Here is a 16453-nt window from a genome sequence, read left to right on the forward strand (position 1 = left end):
TTGGCTTTAGTATTCTTCTAATTTCCCTGGAGTACTTCGCTTTTTTGTCTTTATTACTGACCAAGGGCGTTTCTGGTCATTTACATCTCTACCATCATATTTATATATAGGGAAATGGTACTATGAGGTCGACCTCATAGGAGCTTCCAATGAGGTAGAGCCGTGCAGGCCCCATTGTGATCCGTCTTTATTACTGACCAAGGGCATTTCTGGTCATTTACATCTCTACTATTATATTTATATATATATATATATATATATATGGAAATGGTACTATGAGGTCAACCTCATAGGAGCTTCCCATGAGGTAGAGCTATGCGGGCCCCATCGTGATCTGTAACGGACATCCAGTGTTCAAAATATCGGTATCGCGTTAGGTATCGCATTCTTGGGATGCGGATATGTATCAGTTATCACATGGGATATATCGGTTGTATCGTGTAATGTATCACTATTGTTGGAAACATGGGGAAACATTGGGAAATTGGTTGAATTTTTCAATGAAACTTCGGTGATTGTTAAAAAAGACATCAATACACACTTATAAATCAAAACATTACAAAAAACATAATGCAGGACAACTAACCACTTACTCTAAAAGTTCAAACTGTTAGAGCATGGCAAATTAATCCCTTTATCTCATAGCCCAAGCCCCACATCTCATGGGTTAGGACCTCGGCCGAACCCCTTTCGCGGGCCCCAAATCACATTGGTACAGCCTCACATGGGCCGCCCACCCCGAGTGTGTCCCCGCATCCCACAGGCTACCCCACTCGAGCCCGGTGTGAAATGCGCATTAATCACCCCCGGTGAGGAGTCTCGAACACGAGACCTCCCCCGTAGGCTTCGCCCACCCCGAGTGTGCCCCTGCATCCCACAGGCGACCCCACTCGAGCCCGGTGTGAAAATACCCCTGCATTAAAACAGAATTGATACAAGTATATTCAATGTCTATTCATATAATTTATCAATGTAAAAAGACGTGTGGAAACACAAGCGATATATTCAAAAGCAAAAGAATCACTAGATTAGGTTTCATGTTTGTTTTGATGTTTGGACACAGATTGCAAACGATTTGTGAGAAATCGGGAATTTTTAAAAAAAAAAAAAAATCAATTTTCAGCAACTCGGCCCATCTCCTCCAAATCTCGAAACCGAAGCTCCCAATCCATGATTTTTCATGCAAAATATGAAAAATCATAAATTTGTAACAATTTGACACTAATTTAACATGATTTACAGAAAATAAAATGATCGAAATTTGAAAATGCTCACCAGATCGAACATGTGGGATTATATCGCACTACCTGTGCGTTTCGTATCACACTAGTGGGATACAAGATATATCGTGGGATATATCGGCCGATATCGTCGATATTTAAAACACAGCAGACATCCATGCCGTGCATTTGGTGGATCCCGTCTAGCTTATGGGATATCCAAAAAAATCAATTGTATCCGGAACTCAAGTGGGTCACACCATCTAAAACCATGTAAAAACATGCTAAAATATCCAAAAGCACTTGGTGGGGCCCACCTAAGTTGTAGATGTGGCTAAAACTTGGTGTGACCCCTCATCCAAGTGGAATACACATAATGGATGGGTTGGATGTTTGAACCACATCTTAGGGGCCAAATAAATGATCATGAAGGTTTCAATGGGTGGGTAACCACTCTCAATTGTTGTCTGTGGTGTGGCCCACCTAAGTCATGGATTGACCTGATTTTTAGGTCTGTGGCCCAATGTGGAATGGTGCATCCAATTGATGGGGTGGATGTCCAACACATCACTGTAGGACCCACATAGCTCGACCTCTAGAAGCTCTCATGAAGTCGACCTCATATATGTGTGTGTGTGTGTGTGTAGGGAAATGGTACTATGAGAACCTCATGGGAACTTCCCATGTGGTTGAGCTATGTGGACCCCACCGTGATGTGGGTCGAACATCTACACCGTGCATTTGATGGGTCCCCTTTAGGCTATGGGATATTCCGAAAATCATCTGTATATGGAATTCAAGTGGGCCATACCATCTAAACCATGTGATGACATGCCTAAAACATATAAAAGTGGGCTGGATTTATGAACCACATCACAATGGGCCCAATAATGATTATGAATGTTTTAATGGGACGGTAACCCCTCTCAACTGCTGTATGTGGTGTGGCCCACGTAAGTCATGGATTGACTTGATTTTTAAGACAGTAGCCCACCATGTAATGGTGCATCTGACTGATGGGGTAGATGTTCGACACAGATCACGGTGGGGCCACACAGCTCGACCTCATGGGAAGTTCCCATGAGGTTGACCTCATAGTACCATTTCCCATTTCCCATATATGTATATATATAGAGAGAGTAATGGTCTCCTGCAAACCATCCCGCAGGTTACCTTGTTGCGGTCCAATTCCCATAGCAGGCTACCAAGTTTTGTGGACCCCACTATGATGTATGTGTAGTATCTACAACGTCCATCCATTTGGAGACATTATTTTAAGCCATGAGCCAGAGAATGAGGCAGATCCAAAGCTTTAGTGGACCCCACCATAGAAAACAGCGGGAAGATTGATGCCCACCGTTGAAACCTTTCTAAGGCCCACCATGATGTTTTTTCGAAATCCAACCTGTTCGAAAGTTAACAAAGACATTAAAGAAGGGAAAATACAAATATAAGCTTGATCGAAATCCAACCTGTTCCAAGCTTGTTGCCAGTTCTCTCGCCCCTATTTAAAATACTCTGGACATGAAATCTGAGGTATTCTCTATTCTTCCTTCGAACACTTGAAATCTAAATCTAATGCTAATTCAATTGGAAAATTCTAGTGAACATCAATCTACCTTCGGATACTATAGGTTAGTTAGAAGGAATGTGGTCGCCAAGAAAAGCAAAAAACAATCTATCAAAGTTATTTGATAATAGTAAAAGTGGCCATGACCGCCATTGTCGTTACCATTATACAATTTGGGTCATACTGGAAATTAAAGGCCCCCGTAACGGTCATACAACCAATTAAAATAAAAAATTATATTGGCCCTATCAGGCCATTATGGGCCATTTTTTCCATAACAGCTATTATGGCCCCTATTGACACCAAAAAGATTTTGCCTCTCCCATCATGCAGCTAGCATCATCACGGCTTCGAGGTAGCGCAGCGCCAACACAATCTCAGCCCACGGCGGCCCCCCAGCACCGTGATGTCACAACAACAAAGCCCCGACTCAATGCCACCATAGCCCAGCAGTAGTGTCGCGCCATCGAACCCTACGTGAGGTCAGATGCTTCAACTTTTGTAAATACCCCTCAGCAACGTTTTCCACGTTGTTATCGCATAACGTATCGTACCCTTAGGATACAAATACATATCGGTTATCGCATGGAATCTATCGGTTGCATCGCGTAATTTATCATTATTGTTGGGAAACATGGGGAAATATTGGGAAATTGGTTGAATTTGTCAATGGAACTTAACGGATTGTTAAAAAAAAAAAAAAAAAGAAACCAATACACACTTAGAAATCAAGAAATCATTAAAAACAAAAAAAAAAAAAAAAAACAAAACAAGTGCACATAATAAGTTTCCTATGTGTGAGGTTCTAATCTATGAGCTATTTGACTGAACTGATGCAACTATATTCAAAGTCAATTTATAAAATTTGTATATGTAAGAAGACATGTATGGAAACACAAGCATTACAGTCAAAGGCAAAAGAAGAAGTGGAAAACTAGAAATATGGCTATGGATTTCGAAAAAAAAAAAAATTTAAGATGCTTTAATTATTTTTTAATTAAAAAAATTTCCGAACAATCCCTAAATTTCCAAGAATGTGTAGATCAGGTTATATACATGTTTGATTTCATATTTGGACGCTAAGACTACAATTGATTTGGGAAAATTTTGAAAATTTTCAATTTTTTCCCAATTTTCTGTAACTTGGCCCAACTCCCCCAAGTTTCAAATTTTAAGCTCCAAATCCATAATTTTTCATGCAAAACATGAAGAATCATAGATTTATTGCCATTGAACACTATTTATAACATATAAAAATGAATCAAAACTAAAAAATATGCGCCCTTTAGAATTCGACCCCAAGAAGCTGCTAATCCCGATTTCGAAGAAATTTCAAAGATTTTCTTCCAACAAACTAGAGTGGACTAGTCGAAATCACCTTACAATGTACTTAGAAGTTTTTTCTTTTTCTTTTTCTTTTTTGTAAAAAAAAAAAAATCAATTTCTGTGAATTTTAGGGATTTTCAAATAAAATAGCGTCGATTTCCTTTTATCCTTTTCGATATCACACTCGATATCTATATATTGCACGATACATTAAGAATTTATAAAGGAGTGTAAATATATCGCATGATCCAGTGTTCGAAATATTGGTATCGCACAATGTATCGCACCCTTGGGATACAGATACATATCGGTTATCGCATGGGATATATCGTTTGTATCACATAATTTATCGCACTTTTTGGGAAACATGGGGAAACATTAGAAAAATGATTGAATTTTTCAATGAAACTTCAGATATTCTTAAAAAAATATATTAATACATACTTTTAAATCATAACATCTTAAAAACAAGTGCACACAATATGTTTCCTTTGTATAGGATCTTAAGTTTGCGTTGTCTGATTGAACTAAGGCAACTATATTCAAATATAATGCATAACATTTATAAATGTATTAAGACATGTATATCCACACCGTCCAACTATTTTGCCACCTTAATCTAAGGTACCATCCCAAAAATGAAGCAGATCCAATTATCTAGTGGACCATGCCATAAGAAAGAGTATTGATTAAAGTCCCTACCATTAAAACCTTCTTACTGCTCACCTTAATGTTTTTTTAGTGTTAATTACCATCCACTATGTTGATAAGTTCACATGAACTGGATGAAAGGAAAAAACAAATATACGATTGATCCAAAACTTTCGTGGCTTTTTAATAGTCAATCACCACTTTTTCCTCTAGCATGGTTCACTCGATAATTGAATGTACTTTATTATTTTATTTTTTTTTTATAATACACACGTCTTTACTTTTTTATTGGTCTTGGCACAAAAAAAGAGGCAGATTGTGTGGGCCCCATCCATTGTATCCATGTTGTCCATTCATTTTTTCGGATAATTTTAAAGCATAAGCCAAAAAATGGGGCAGATCCAGAGATCAAGTGGACCACATCACGACAAAACAGTGGGAATAAAGATGCCACCATTGAAACCACTGTTTTCTTTGGTGTAGTCCATTTGAGCCACATATCTGGCTACACTTTGGGATCATGCACTAAAATGACCTATAAAAAATGGATGGATGGTGTAGATAAAACACATATATCATGGTGGGCCATACAGAGCCCCTGACAGGACCGCCATCTGTCTCTAGCTCCCAATCCGTGCCGGAAGCAGATTTCCTGCCAACCAAAATGCTCAGTTGCGCACGGGTTATCATGAGAACTTTCTGATAATTCACCATAAGTGATACTATTCCAAAATCTGAATGGTCCACGTGATTCAGTACCCCATGAAATCCCTATGTCGCAACTTTTACTTTAATCCAAAACTTTGGTTGGCCATGGAAAAAGAAAACAGTTTACTCCCTTGATTTACATCTTTCTTTGCTATGGCCTACCAGAGTTTTATATCAAGGTGAAAATTGGTCCTTGTAAGTTTCATGAGATGCCGCATCACATGGACTGTTCAGATTGGAGGCCCATGACAGGTGTGCAAAGGTGCGCACGTGCCTAGATGCGTAGGTGAGGATGCCTCTTCTTGCGAAAAGCTTTTGCAAGTTCCTGCGCTGGGATGCAATATGGGGCCCACTGTGATGTTTTTCAGAAATCCACCCCATCCATCCATTCTGCAAGCTCATTTTAGGATATGCGACTGAAAATGACGTAGATCCAAAAATCAAATGGGCCATACAAGAGGGAAACTAGGGAAAGAGTTTCCTACTGTTGAAACTTTCCTGGGCTCCAACTTGATGTTTATATGACATCCAAACCCTTTATAAGGTCATTCCCTTGGGATGAAGTGAAAACACGAAAAAATTATCCTGATATTAAACTGTTGTGGCCATAAAAATGTTTCAACGGTCTCACCGACTCCCTATTGTTTCCTCTTGTGCAGCCCACCTGAGCTTTCGATCAACCTCATTTTCGGTCACGTCTTAAAATGAGCTCGCAAAACAGATGGACATGGCGGATTTCTAACAAACAACACGGTGGCCCCACCTATCATCCCAACGCAGAAACTTCATGCGCGCGCGTTTAGCCCAATAAAAAAAGGCTCGAAAGCCTTTTTTTTTTTAAATTGCAGAGAGGTTCCGGAAAGAGGGTTCCGGCCTTCCGGAATGCTAAAACCCCGAAATTCTCTCCCCAAATCTCCGGATTTCTCTGATTTTTTTCAGATTTTCTTCCAAAATCACTTCCATTTTCAAGCAAAAATCTATTCAAGGAAAAAAAAAAAAAAAAAGGAATCGGAGATTTTCTTTACCCTAACCTACGAATGGTGAGCTTCGATTCGAATGGCCCACCAAATGCGGCTTCCAATCAGGGAAATCTCCTCTACAGGTATGGAAATCCACCCTCTTGAAAGTTTCCCCATTTTTTTTCCGATTTTTTCGGAACATTTACGCACAACAAAAAAATTTCTTACTTTCTTCGGACGAGTTTCGTATCGTTGGACTGCGATACCGATAATATCGGCGATATCGACGATGTATCGCAGATATCGACGATATATCACACGATATTGACAATAAAATCATGCGATATCTAAAGTTTTGGATTTTTGGTATCTTCCGGGGGTTATCGGAGGAGTTTCGTCTTGCAGTGGTGCGATACTGATAATATCGGCCGATAGTATCGATATTTCGATCACTAGCATGATCCCATGAAAAATGGATATTAAAGTTGGGTTTTGTATCACCTAGCAGCAATAACCAATATATCGTGGGATATATCGATGATATTGCAAGATACTAAAAACATTGCCCCTTGGGGACCTTTAGTCCATTCATTCAGAATAAACCTCTCTAAGACCTTCAGCAGTTACTCGCTCTTTCTACGCCCGCTCACGAACAGGTGAAGAGAGACCTCTGCTCATGCATACAAGCTAGTGGGCTAGGGCGACAACCCCAACAGAGCCACCAGGACAGCGCCCACATGGAGCACAGATCCAAGTTCACCTATCCAGACGAGCATCGTCGATTTTGTTCTTACCTGTGCTCACTCTGGTGCTACCCATTACATGATCAAATGTTGGTTGAACTACATACATAGGTAATGTCATGCACTGACCTCATCATCCTATTGCATATACACAACCCCACGATGTCCACAGACACGGCTATGAGCTCCTTGCCCACACAGACACAACTCTATGCCCCCTACTTGCCTAGACACAGCCCCGAGCTCCCTATCTCCCGTATGACACAACACTACGTTGTCTATCTTGTACCTGGCACAACGCAATACTTGTACTTCTGATTTCCTTCATTTTAGTGAAAGCTCCTACTGTTACCCCATGGAGTAGGCATATTGTCGAACCACATAAATCTTTGTACCTCTTGTATTTTGGTGGTTTGATTGGAATGAAGAGGAAGCATATGGCGCCATCATAAAGGTTATGCGGCCTACATTGGGCAGGCCTGATGCTTACCCCATAAAAGCCCACATCCTTCTGGTGGTTGATCGCCCTTGAGGCCTAAACCTTTAGGAGCCTAAGCCCTCTTTACTACACCTTACATCTTCTCAAAGGCTCCACCTTGAACAAGCTAACGGACCCTTATGGATTTTGACTATATTGATCCCCCTCAAGCAGTGAGTTCATAATAGTTATTATTTCATTCCTATGATGCATGCCTTTGCTAATATTTATGCCTTGCCTTAGAATTAAGGATATTTACCTATGGAATATAATAAGGGCTTGCGTCAGACCACAACCTGAAATGTATACTTGAACCCATATCAACAAAAGCCTCTTCAAAAGGGAGTGCTTTTATTCTTATGTGTAGCTCAACAATGCTCTAATAATGTCTGTGGAAATCATCCCTAATCTAATCCACCAAAAATCCATGTCAACAACCCCCATAACATGTAACGGGTCCCACCGTTACCATCACATAATAGTTTATGTAACCGTTTTCTAATACCTTGCAATTTGTAGTTATTGATCCAGTCCTGAAACAGATTACAGGGCCATAACTCACACTAGTTGTGAGCTCTTATGGCTCAAGAAGCTTGGGGGAGTTATGCTTCTCAGTTCATGAGCCTATGGAAATAGGGTGCAACAACCAACTTGCAATCCACATATCTTAGATCCCAATCTTCAATGAAAAAAACTAAACACATTGAAATAGAGTGTCATGTCATTCGCGAGAAAATTGACTCCAAGTTCTACTCTCTAGCTTGAGGGAAAGTATCGATGGAAAAGGAGTTTCATGGAATCCATCTCCCGTGGTTTACCATACTTCTCTTGTAAACTACACAAATTTGTGTACTCTAGGACTATCATATTAGGAGGTAAGTGTTGTAATATATAACAGCTAGAAATGCATTTTTTTTTTCATAGCATCTTGAAAAAAGAAAACTATACGAAGCAGCCTCTTATTTTTGTTGGTTTTGCATATCAATTATGATGTGTCGTACAATTGTATCATAAGCATATTGGCCATTATGCGACATGGGGATGAACCAGTCCAAATCAATAAATGTGTCGTAAGAGCCCATGCTTGCTAATATAAGACAATACTGGGCTGATGTGCTCATAAAGGCCCCCCTTCAGAAAATAAAATTCTAATGCTTCTCTCTTTTTTTCTATTTCTTTTCCTCACTAAACCATGACAGAAGCTTAGAAATTCATTTTAAGTTACAAGTAGGCCCCTTTTGGGGATCAAAACATAAAATATGTGGGATTCCATGAATTGAAGCAAAAGGAAGATTTTGAGATAAGTCAGAAGCAAAGGTAAGCTATCACTTTTTAAATTTTTGTTGAATTTCAATGTAACAGGCCCTAATCCACTAGATCATGTTTGATTAGAGCCTATTTCGTTGACCTTTGGCAGACTAAGTGATGAAGGACAATTAACCACTTGCTCTAAAAGCTCGAACTGTTAGAGCATGTTGAATTAATCCCTTCATCTTATAGCCAAGGCCCCACATCACATGGGTTAGGACCTCGGCCGAACCCCCCTCATGGGCCCCAAATCACATGGGTACCCCTCACACGAGCCATCCGAATCACACGGGTGGGGCCCGCCTCTCATGAGCCACCCGCCTCACACGGGCCGCCCACCCAGAGTGTCCCGGCATCCCACAAGCTACCCCACTCGAGCCTGGTGTGAAAATGCCCTTGCATTATAACGGTAACTTTTTTTTTAGCTCTGTTTTTGCTGTTTTTTTGAAACATCTTGCTTCCAAACTGTTTCTAAGTCTTTCTGCTACTAATTTCGACCAACCTTAGCTAGGTATTTGATAGAAAAACACATTATATTATAGATTTTTTTGAATCAAAGCTCGGTGGGCCATTTTTCAGAAATTCGTCAAAAATAGGTATTTATACTTTTTTAATATATTTTGCTGTTTTAATCATGTCATATGATATGTTAATCATAGTAGAACATGTTAATGTGCATTTTACAGATTTGGGGTGCCATTTAATAATTTTTTAATATTTTTTCTATTTACGCATGAATTTTGGCCCCTTTTTTAAAATTCGAAAAATCAGTTTTTAATGGTTGTTTTGCTATTTTAATCATGCCATTTGATGTATTAATCATAGTAGAACATGTTAATGTGCATTTTACAGATTTGGGGTGCCATTTTATATTTTTTAATATTTTTCTATTTACGCATTTATTTTGGCCCTTTTTTGAAAATTCGAAAAACCATTTTTAAATGATTCTTTTGCTGTTTTAATGATGTGTTAATCATAGTAGAACATGTTAATGTGCATTTTACAGATTTAGGGTTCCATTTTATATATTTTTTATATTTTTTTCTATTTACGCATTTATTTTGGCCCTTTTTTTGAAAATTCGAAAAATCATTTTTAATGATTCTTTTGCTGTTTTAATGATGCCATATGATGTGTTAATCATAGTAGAACATGCTAATATGCATTTTACAGATTTGGGGTGCCATTTTATATTTTTTTATATTTTTTTCTATTTACGCATTTATTTCGGCCCTTTTTTGAAAATTCGAAAAATCATTTTTTAACGATTCTTTTGCTGTTTTAATGATGCCATATGATGTGTTAATCATAGTAGAACATGTTAATGTGCATTTTACATATTTGGGGTGCCATTTTATATATATTTATATTTTTTTCTATTTACGCATTTATTTCGGCCCTTTTTTTGAAAATTCGAAAAATCATTTTTAATGATTCTTTTGCTGTTTTAATGATGCCATATGATGTGTTAATCATAGTAGAACATGTTAATGTGCATTTTACATATTTGGGGTGCCATTTTATATTTTTTTCTATTTACGCATGAATTTTGGCCCTCAAAAATAATTGCAAACACCTAAATGTAAGATATTTTCATATTACATTCATTCTAATATATCTATCATTGATAGTAGATAGTTAGAAAATTAAATATATGAATTTTGTAGTCAAATTCAGGTTATCTGTTTCATAAATTCATCAGTCTGTCCGATACAACTTCTCTCTAAAGAGTGGTCCGTTACACCACCATAAACATGTTCCAATTTATTAATGTATGCATATTTGGAATGCTTAGAATATTCCGGATTTAATCCATATTTTTCATATTTTTTTGGCAAAAAAAATAATTTGCGCCGTTGCGCCGTTACGCCCCCGTATCACCGTTACGCCCCTGTATCCGTATCGGTTTTGGAGGTCACCGTTACGCCAACCGATACCGATACGGGATACCTTGGTAATGACACCCCGAGTATGCCCCTGCATCCCACAAGCAAACCCACTCGAGCTCGGTGTGAAAATGCCCCTACATTAATCACCACCGGTGAGGAGTCTCGAACACGAGACCTCCCACTCTGATACCAATTTAATGCAGGACAATTAACCACTTGCTCTAAAAGTTCGAGCTTTTATAGCAAGTGGTTAATTATCCTACAACACTAAGCCAACAAACAACATTCTTATCAAGTAATGGTTTAAAATACCATTGAATTCATGTCAAAAGCATACAAAAATGATAGATTCTGGTGTTTTACATTTCTTACCTCCTTTCCTGATCATTTTTCACGAAAAAAAGGGCCACAAAAAATTCCGATCAGCCCTCCACAATCATGTTTATACCAGAAGTATCTCTGATCCCTCAAGTCTTCATTCCCAAACCATTACAGGCATTACCATCATACTTGCTATCTTATGATAAAATCATTACTGTGAATGACTCCACAACAACTGTTACTCTCAAGTGCATTTTTCATAAGGAATTTTCAATCTAGGAGTTGGGCATCTTGGATCACTTTATTGGTATTGCAATATCTAGACTAATACGGGAGTGCAACTTCGTCAATGTGGAGGAGAGTTTTGGAGGGAAGATGGTTGTGTAGAGAATAACTGAATCTCTCACATGCTAATACTTTATCATAAAACCATAAGCAACATAAAAAGGTTCAGTGTCCTGCCAATCATAAGCTAGCAAAACAACAATCAGTTAACCCCTTAAACAAAGGTTAAGGACCAATTGACAGGACATTTGTATAAAACTAAAATACTCCACACATACACCAATACCAAATGCACACACGGACACTACATTAAATCTCCTGCAGGCAACAAAAAAAATATGCCCTGGGACTTCTAGACAAACTTAGCATGCATAACTCCTGTTTCTCCTCAACACAAAAATAAGTAAAATGAGGGACCCTTGATTTTATCCTTTCACCTTTCGTAGAATGGTTTCTGCATTCAACACCTGATCTTCACTCTCCTTTGTTGTTAACCAAGTCAATCAGTTCCTTCATGACCCTAGGGAGCCTCATCTTGCAACAACCAAATGCATTATGTTTTAGATACAAAGGTGAATAGAACGTAAACTCTATTTTCCATTTAACCAACGGTTTATATTTCTCAATCTTTGAAAAGGTTAATTCAACCAGTGTTCCTACTCACATCCACGAGTGGATTTTCTCTAATTACAGGCCATGGTCTGATTTCTTAGCCTAGAAAGAAGCAGTGTTCCATTTCTCACTCTAGTGTTTTAGTCATGAATTTAAATATGTGTGTGTGTGTGTGTGTTTCAAGTGCAACTCACCCAGCATCAGTCAGTCTCGATCTGGTTGACTCGTTTCATTTTGGACAGAACCAATAAAACTCAGACAAAACTGAGTTGTGTTGAACAATTGTTTAAACCTTTGTTGACACAAGTATCGAGACATGGATGCTACAACTACTGAGATTACTGGCTGCATCATTTACTTGGTTAGCTTGGTTGTCGTCTTGTGTCATAGCCACTCTACAGCAATAGTCAAAGTTCATGAAGATGCCCATCAATGTTTTCATGCTCAGACATAAAACGTTGAGCCACACTATCACTTCTTCACAAGAAAATAGAGCTTGATGAAATTCATCCTGTATGTCTCTTGCAGGCATCGGCCAACGAGTATTTCACTGTAAGATTGTCAATGCCATGACATCAATGTTTTTCTACCAAAAATAAGATCTATTGTTTCGTCTCTTTTTCTTTTTCTTTTTCTTTTTCTCTTTTCAGAGTTATTGATTGCATTTGCATGCCCAAGCAACTAGTCTCTCAGATGGTGTACTCCTGAGCCTTCAATTCGTTGCCACCAAACAGACAGTTAGGAAAGAAAATAGAGCTATAGACCACATTCAAACAATTCAATAGAACCTTCCAATCTAGGAGATTTTTGGTGTGTGCGGCATCTATAGTGGGCCTCATGTCAGTGGTTAGGATCACAGAAGCATGGCCCCTCTTCTAGAAACTGGAAACTTTAGAAAACAATAGATATAAATTGGTAAAAGCATTGTACAATACCTCAAATAAATACAAGAGTGATGGTGGAGAGCTTAAAAGAATAAAAGGAAGAAAAAAAAATACCTTCCCAAAATTTTTACTGCCTTGCCTAATCCATCTCTCTATGCAAGATCTCCCGTATACATGTCCACAAGGAAGACAACTACATTCCATGAATTTGAAAATCGACCAATTAGAATGTAGTTTCCAAAATGAAAATTAGAAATTGCAAGAGAACACAAGTACAGAGGTGGTTGTATTTCCATGAGATTCTGTCGGTTGAAACACCGCACTGATGCTCTCCTCATAAAACCAATTTCACAGTGCACACGTACACCAACTCAGAGAACCCAAATCATTGTGTACATCTCCTATGGAGTATATCCCAAAAATCACACTGATCGAACAATCCCAACCATCGACCAATTCACCCACATCAATTGCATTTTTTAAAGTACCAGTCAGCAGTCTAATCGTATGGTTAAGATCATCCAATTGGCGTGAATTTCACACAAAGCTCCATCCCAAATGGGGATGACGATTTGGGCGGTCCGAATTGCCCTATGGCGGAACATATTGGATGAAGAAAAAGAGAATGAGGGTTATGAAGATGAAACCATGTTCGATGGACGCCAACTGCAGACCACGGCTCCATGCAGATTGGGCAAGAGAAGGAGTCAGGCTCGTTCTGTGAGGAACCCGTGGTACAATTCCCTTTTCCTTCTACTGAAGTGGGCCGGGCTGTGTCCGGAGAAACCAGCAGAGGAGACGCTGCTTCTTCTTCTCCATCTTCTTCTTCGATGACAATGGGAACAGGAGAATTCGGGAGAGGAGACTGTGGATGCCTTGCACTTCTTCTAAGAGGAACGTCGTTCCCATCATCATCTTCTTCTTCTTCTTCTTCCGTTTCTTCTCCTTCATCATTCGTTTCTTCTTCTTCATCAGTTTCTTCTTCTTCTTCATCAGTATCTTCTTCTTCTTCTTCGAGAATATGAGAAGCGTTGTTGGTTGCCATTGCTAAAAGAAAACGCTGAGCAGGGGGGTCAAATAAAAATGGAGGGAGAAGCCCCCGCCTCTCTATCAATTTACTGGCCCCAACATCAACCTGAGAAATTATTTATAGGAGACCCGAACGATGCTAGGGGTTTCCTACCCCATGGTTAAAGGGTGGCAATGGGCCGTGCGGCAGGCTCGGCATGGGCCTGGGCCCACCCAACACTTGATAACCCCCCCCCCCCCCCCCCCAGTCTGCATGGTATATTTATAGGGTTTGAATTTAATTATTAAATCAACTTTAATATGTATAATTAGTGAACGTATGTAATGTTTGACACGATGGTTGTAATAAGCCTGCTGAAATATATACTTTGCCCGAAAATGATGAAATTTCAAGTCTCGAATGGGCCAAAAGCATAAGATCATGTCTTAGTGACTAACCAATGATTTTTAACCGTTGATTTAAATGGACAATGTTTGGACGGCGTTGAACATTATATTTGTTATGGTAGAAATAGACCAACCAACTAGTGACAAGGGAGATCAACAATTTGAGTAAGCGACTAGTGTGATCCAGTGGCTAGACCTTGACCTACTCGACTAAATACGAGGAAAGGCCGAGCTTGACCTCTTTGGCAAAGACGAGGCATCCACTAGCCAACTGCAATGTGAAGTAAGCTATCCCACCTCAGGTCGGCGAGACCCATCCTTAGACGAACGCAGTGTCGACTTCAGACACGACCTAGCTCGGACTACTTCGGGACAACTGAGCCCGCCCTCTGTGAGGTCAGGTCGGACCGCAATTAGCTCTATCCGCGTTCTCAATCAAAGATCACGGAAACTAACTTCCACATGGATCACCTTGAAATTCTAGCCAAGGATTTAAAAAGATCCGCAACGCAAGGAGTCTGAATCCTACTATAATCAAATTACTGCCAAACCAGGATAAGAGCCCTCTATGACACTGCCTTTCCTCACCTATAAATAAGGTACCTCCTATGGTGAAAGGTACGCATAATCTCTAACCCTAAACTCTCAACACTCAACTAGACCCAGATTTCTGACTTAGGCGTCAAATGGTCCCTTAGCACGAGCCAGGGTCTTCCTTGTTTGTTCTTTGTGTAGGTTCACGAGCCCAGGGAGGGTTAACCAAATTTCTACATCAACAGTTTAGCACCGTCTGTGGAAACGACATTGAAAGTCATTCTCATTCCATCGTACCTCGACAATGGCGAAAGGGAAGAAGAAGGCTCCCACCTCCTCTGTTGTGCCCATCTCGCACCGCCAGATCAGTCTGCCAACCACCGAGATTCTTCTTCCCAACTGCAGGCTGATCCACACCTGCAGGACCGGCGCAAAGGTGTTGGAGTCGAGGACAACTTGTCTCCCTCGAGCAACAAGTTGAGATGTTGAACAATAGCATGAATTCCATTAAACAACTATTGGAGTAGCTGCAACCCCGCCTTATAAAAGGGGACAGGCCAGTGGTGGGACCAACAATTTGAGAACTCTCTGAGTCATCTAAGGTGCCTACCACCTCCCACAAGAGCCGGTAGCTTGAGACGTCAGGGCCGGTATCCTCTCACACATCTGGCACCGTCACTCTAGCAGCTTCCAATCTATGACATGAGTTGGACAAAAAAAAAAAAAAAAAAGCATGACAAGGCACTCGAGGCAGCCATCGAGGTCGTAGCTGAAAGCGGCGACCCTTGGGAAGCCGAGCTCAAAGACCCGCGAGGTCAAATCGACGACATGAGGCAAGCTTACAGATTGAACGTCCCAACTCCTGGGAAACCGACTTCAGTGGAAGCAATAATGGAAGAAATCAAGCCCCCGTTCACTACCGACATCATGTAAGCGCAACTCCCACCGAGTTTTCATATGCCCCAGATCACCCCATACTTTGGGACCACCGACCATGCCGAGCACTTAGAATCTTTTGGGGTTTGGATGGAATTGCACAGTGCATCTACCGCGGTCATGTGTTGTGCTTTCCCGCTAACTTTGACAGGAGCAGCTCAGAAGTGGTTTCGACAATTAAAGCCGCAATTAATTAGTTCTTTCACACAGCTCAGCAAAGCCTTCATCACCAACTTCATCGAGGGGAAAGAAAGCCTCAAACCGGCTTCCCACCTCCTCCATATCATTCAGAAGGAAGGCGAGCTGCTCAAGGACTACAAGCGCTCTAACCTGGAAACAATGCAAGTATAAGCACATTCAGAGGCTATTACTCTAACGCCATGATGGGAGAGCTAAGAGGAGGGAGGTTTCTCTTTTCGCTCGACAAAAGTCCTCCTATGACAATGGTCGACCTCTTCGACAGAGCTTAGAAATACTCTAACGCCGAGGAAGCAGCCGACGACGAACTCCCTAGAAGCCAACGCCTAGGCAGACAACCTAACAATAGATTCAGTTTGTACACCCCTCTCAACACTACGACCAAGCAGGTCTTTATGGAAGTCAGAGATAAATG

General features: G+C 40.2%; 1 protein-coding gene across 4 annotated transcripts in view; it reads right to left on the reverse strand.

Moving 5' to 3' along the window:
• Nucleotides 1-14146, reverse strand: part of LOC131230285 (uncharacterized) — a 62462-nt gene extending 48316 nt beyond the window's left edge. For 3 of the 4 annotated variants that reach the window (XR_009163970.1, XM_058226126.1, XM_058226125.1), the window contains exons 1-2: nucleotides 13602-14146; nucleotides 13069-13147 (exon numbers count right to left, since the gene is read on the reverse strand). Coding sequence is in view for 3 of the 4 variants with exons in the window: in XM_058226126.1 (XP_058082109.1) it covers nucleotides 13069-13147; nucleotides 13602-13999 (477 nt within the window). In the remaining variant the exon portion in view is untranslated. The remainder of the gene's footprint in view (nucleotides 1-13068; nucleotides 13148-13601) is intronic. The other variant, XM_058226124.1, reaches the window with a different exon arrangement.
• Nucleotides 14147-16453: the final 2307 nt, after the last annotated feature.

The sequence above is a fragment of the Magnolia sinica genome, chromosome 17, assembly GCF_029962835.1.
Source record: "Magnolia sinica isolate HGM2019 chromosome 17, MsV1, whole genome shotgun sequence".
In the NCBI taxonomy this organism is placed as follows: Eukaryota; Viridiplantae; Streptophyta; class Magnoliopsida; order Magnoliales; family Magnoliaceae; genus Magnolia; species Magnolia sinica.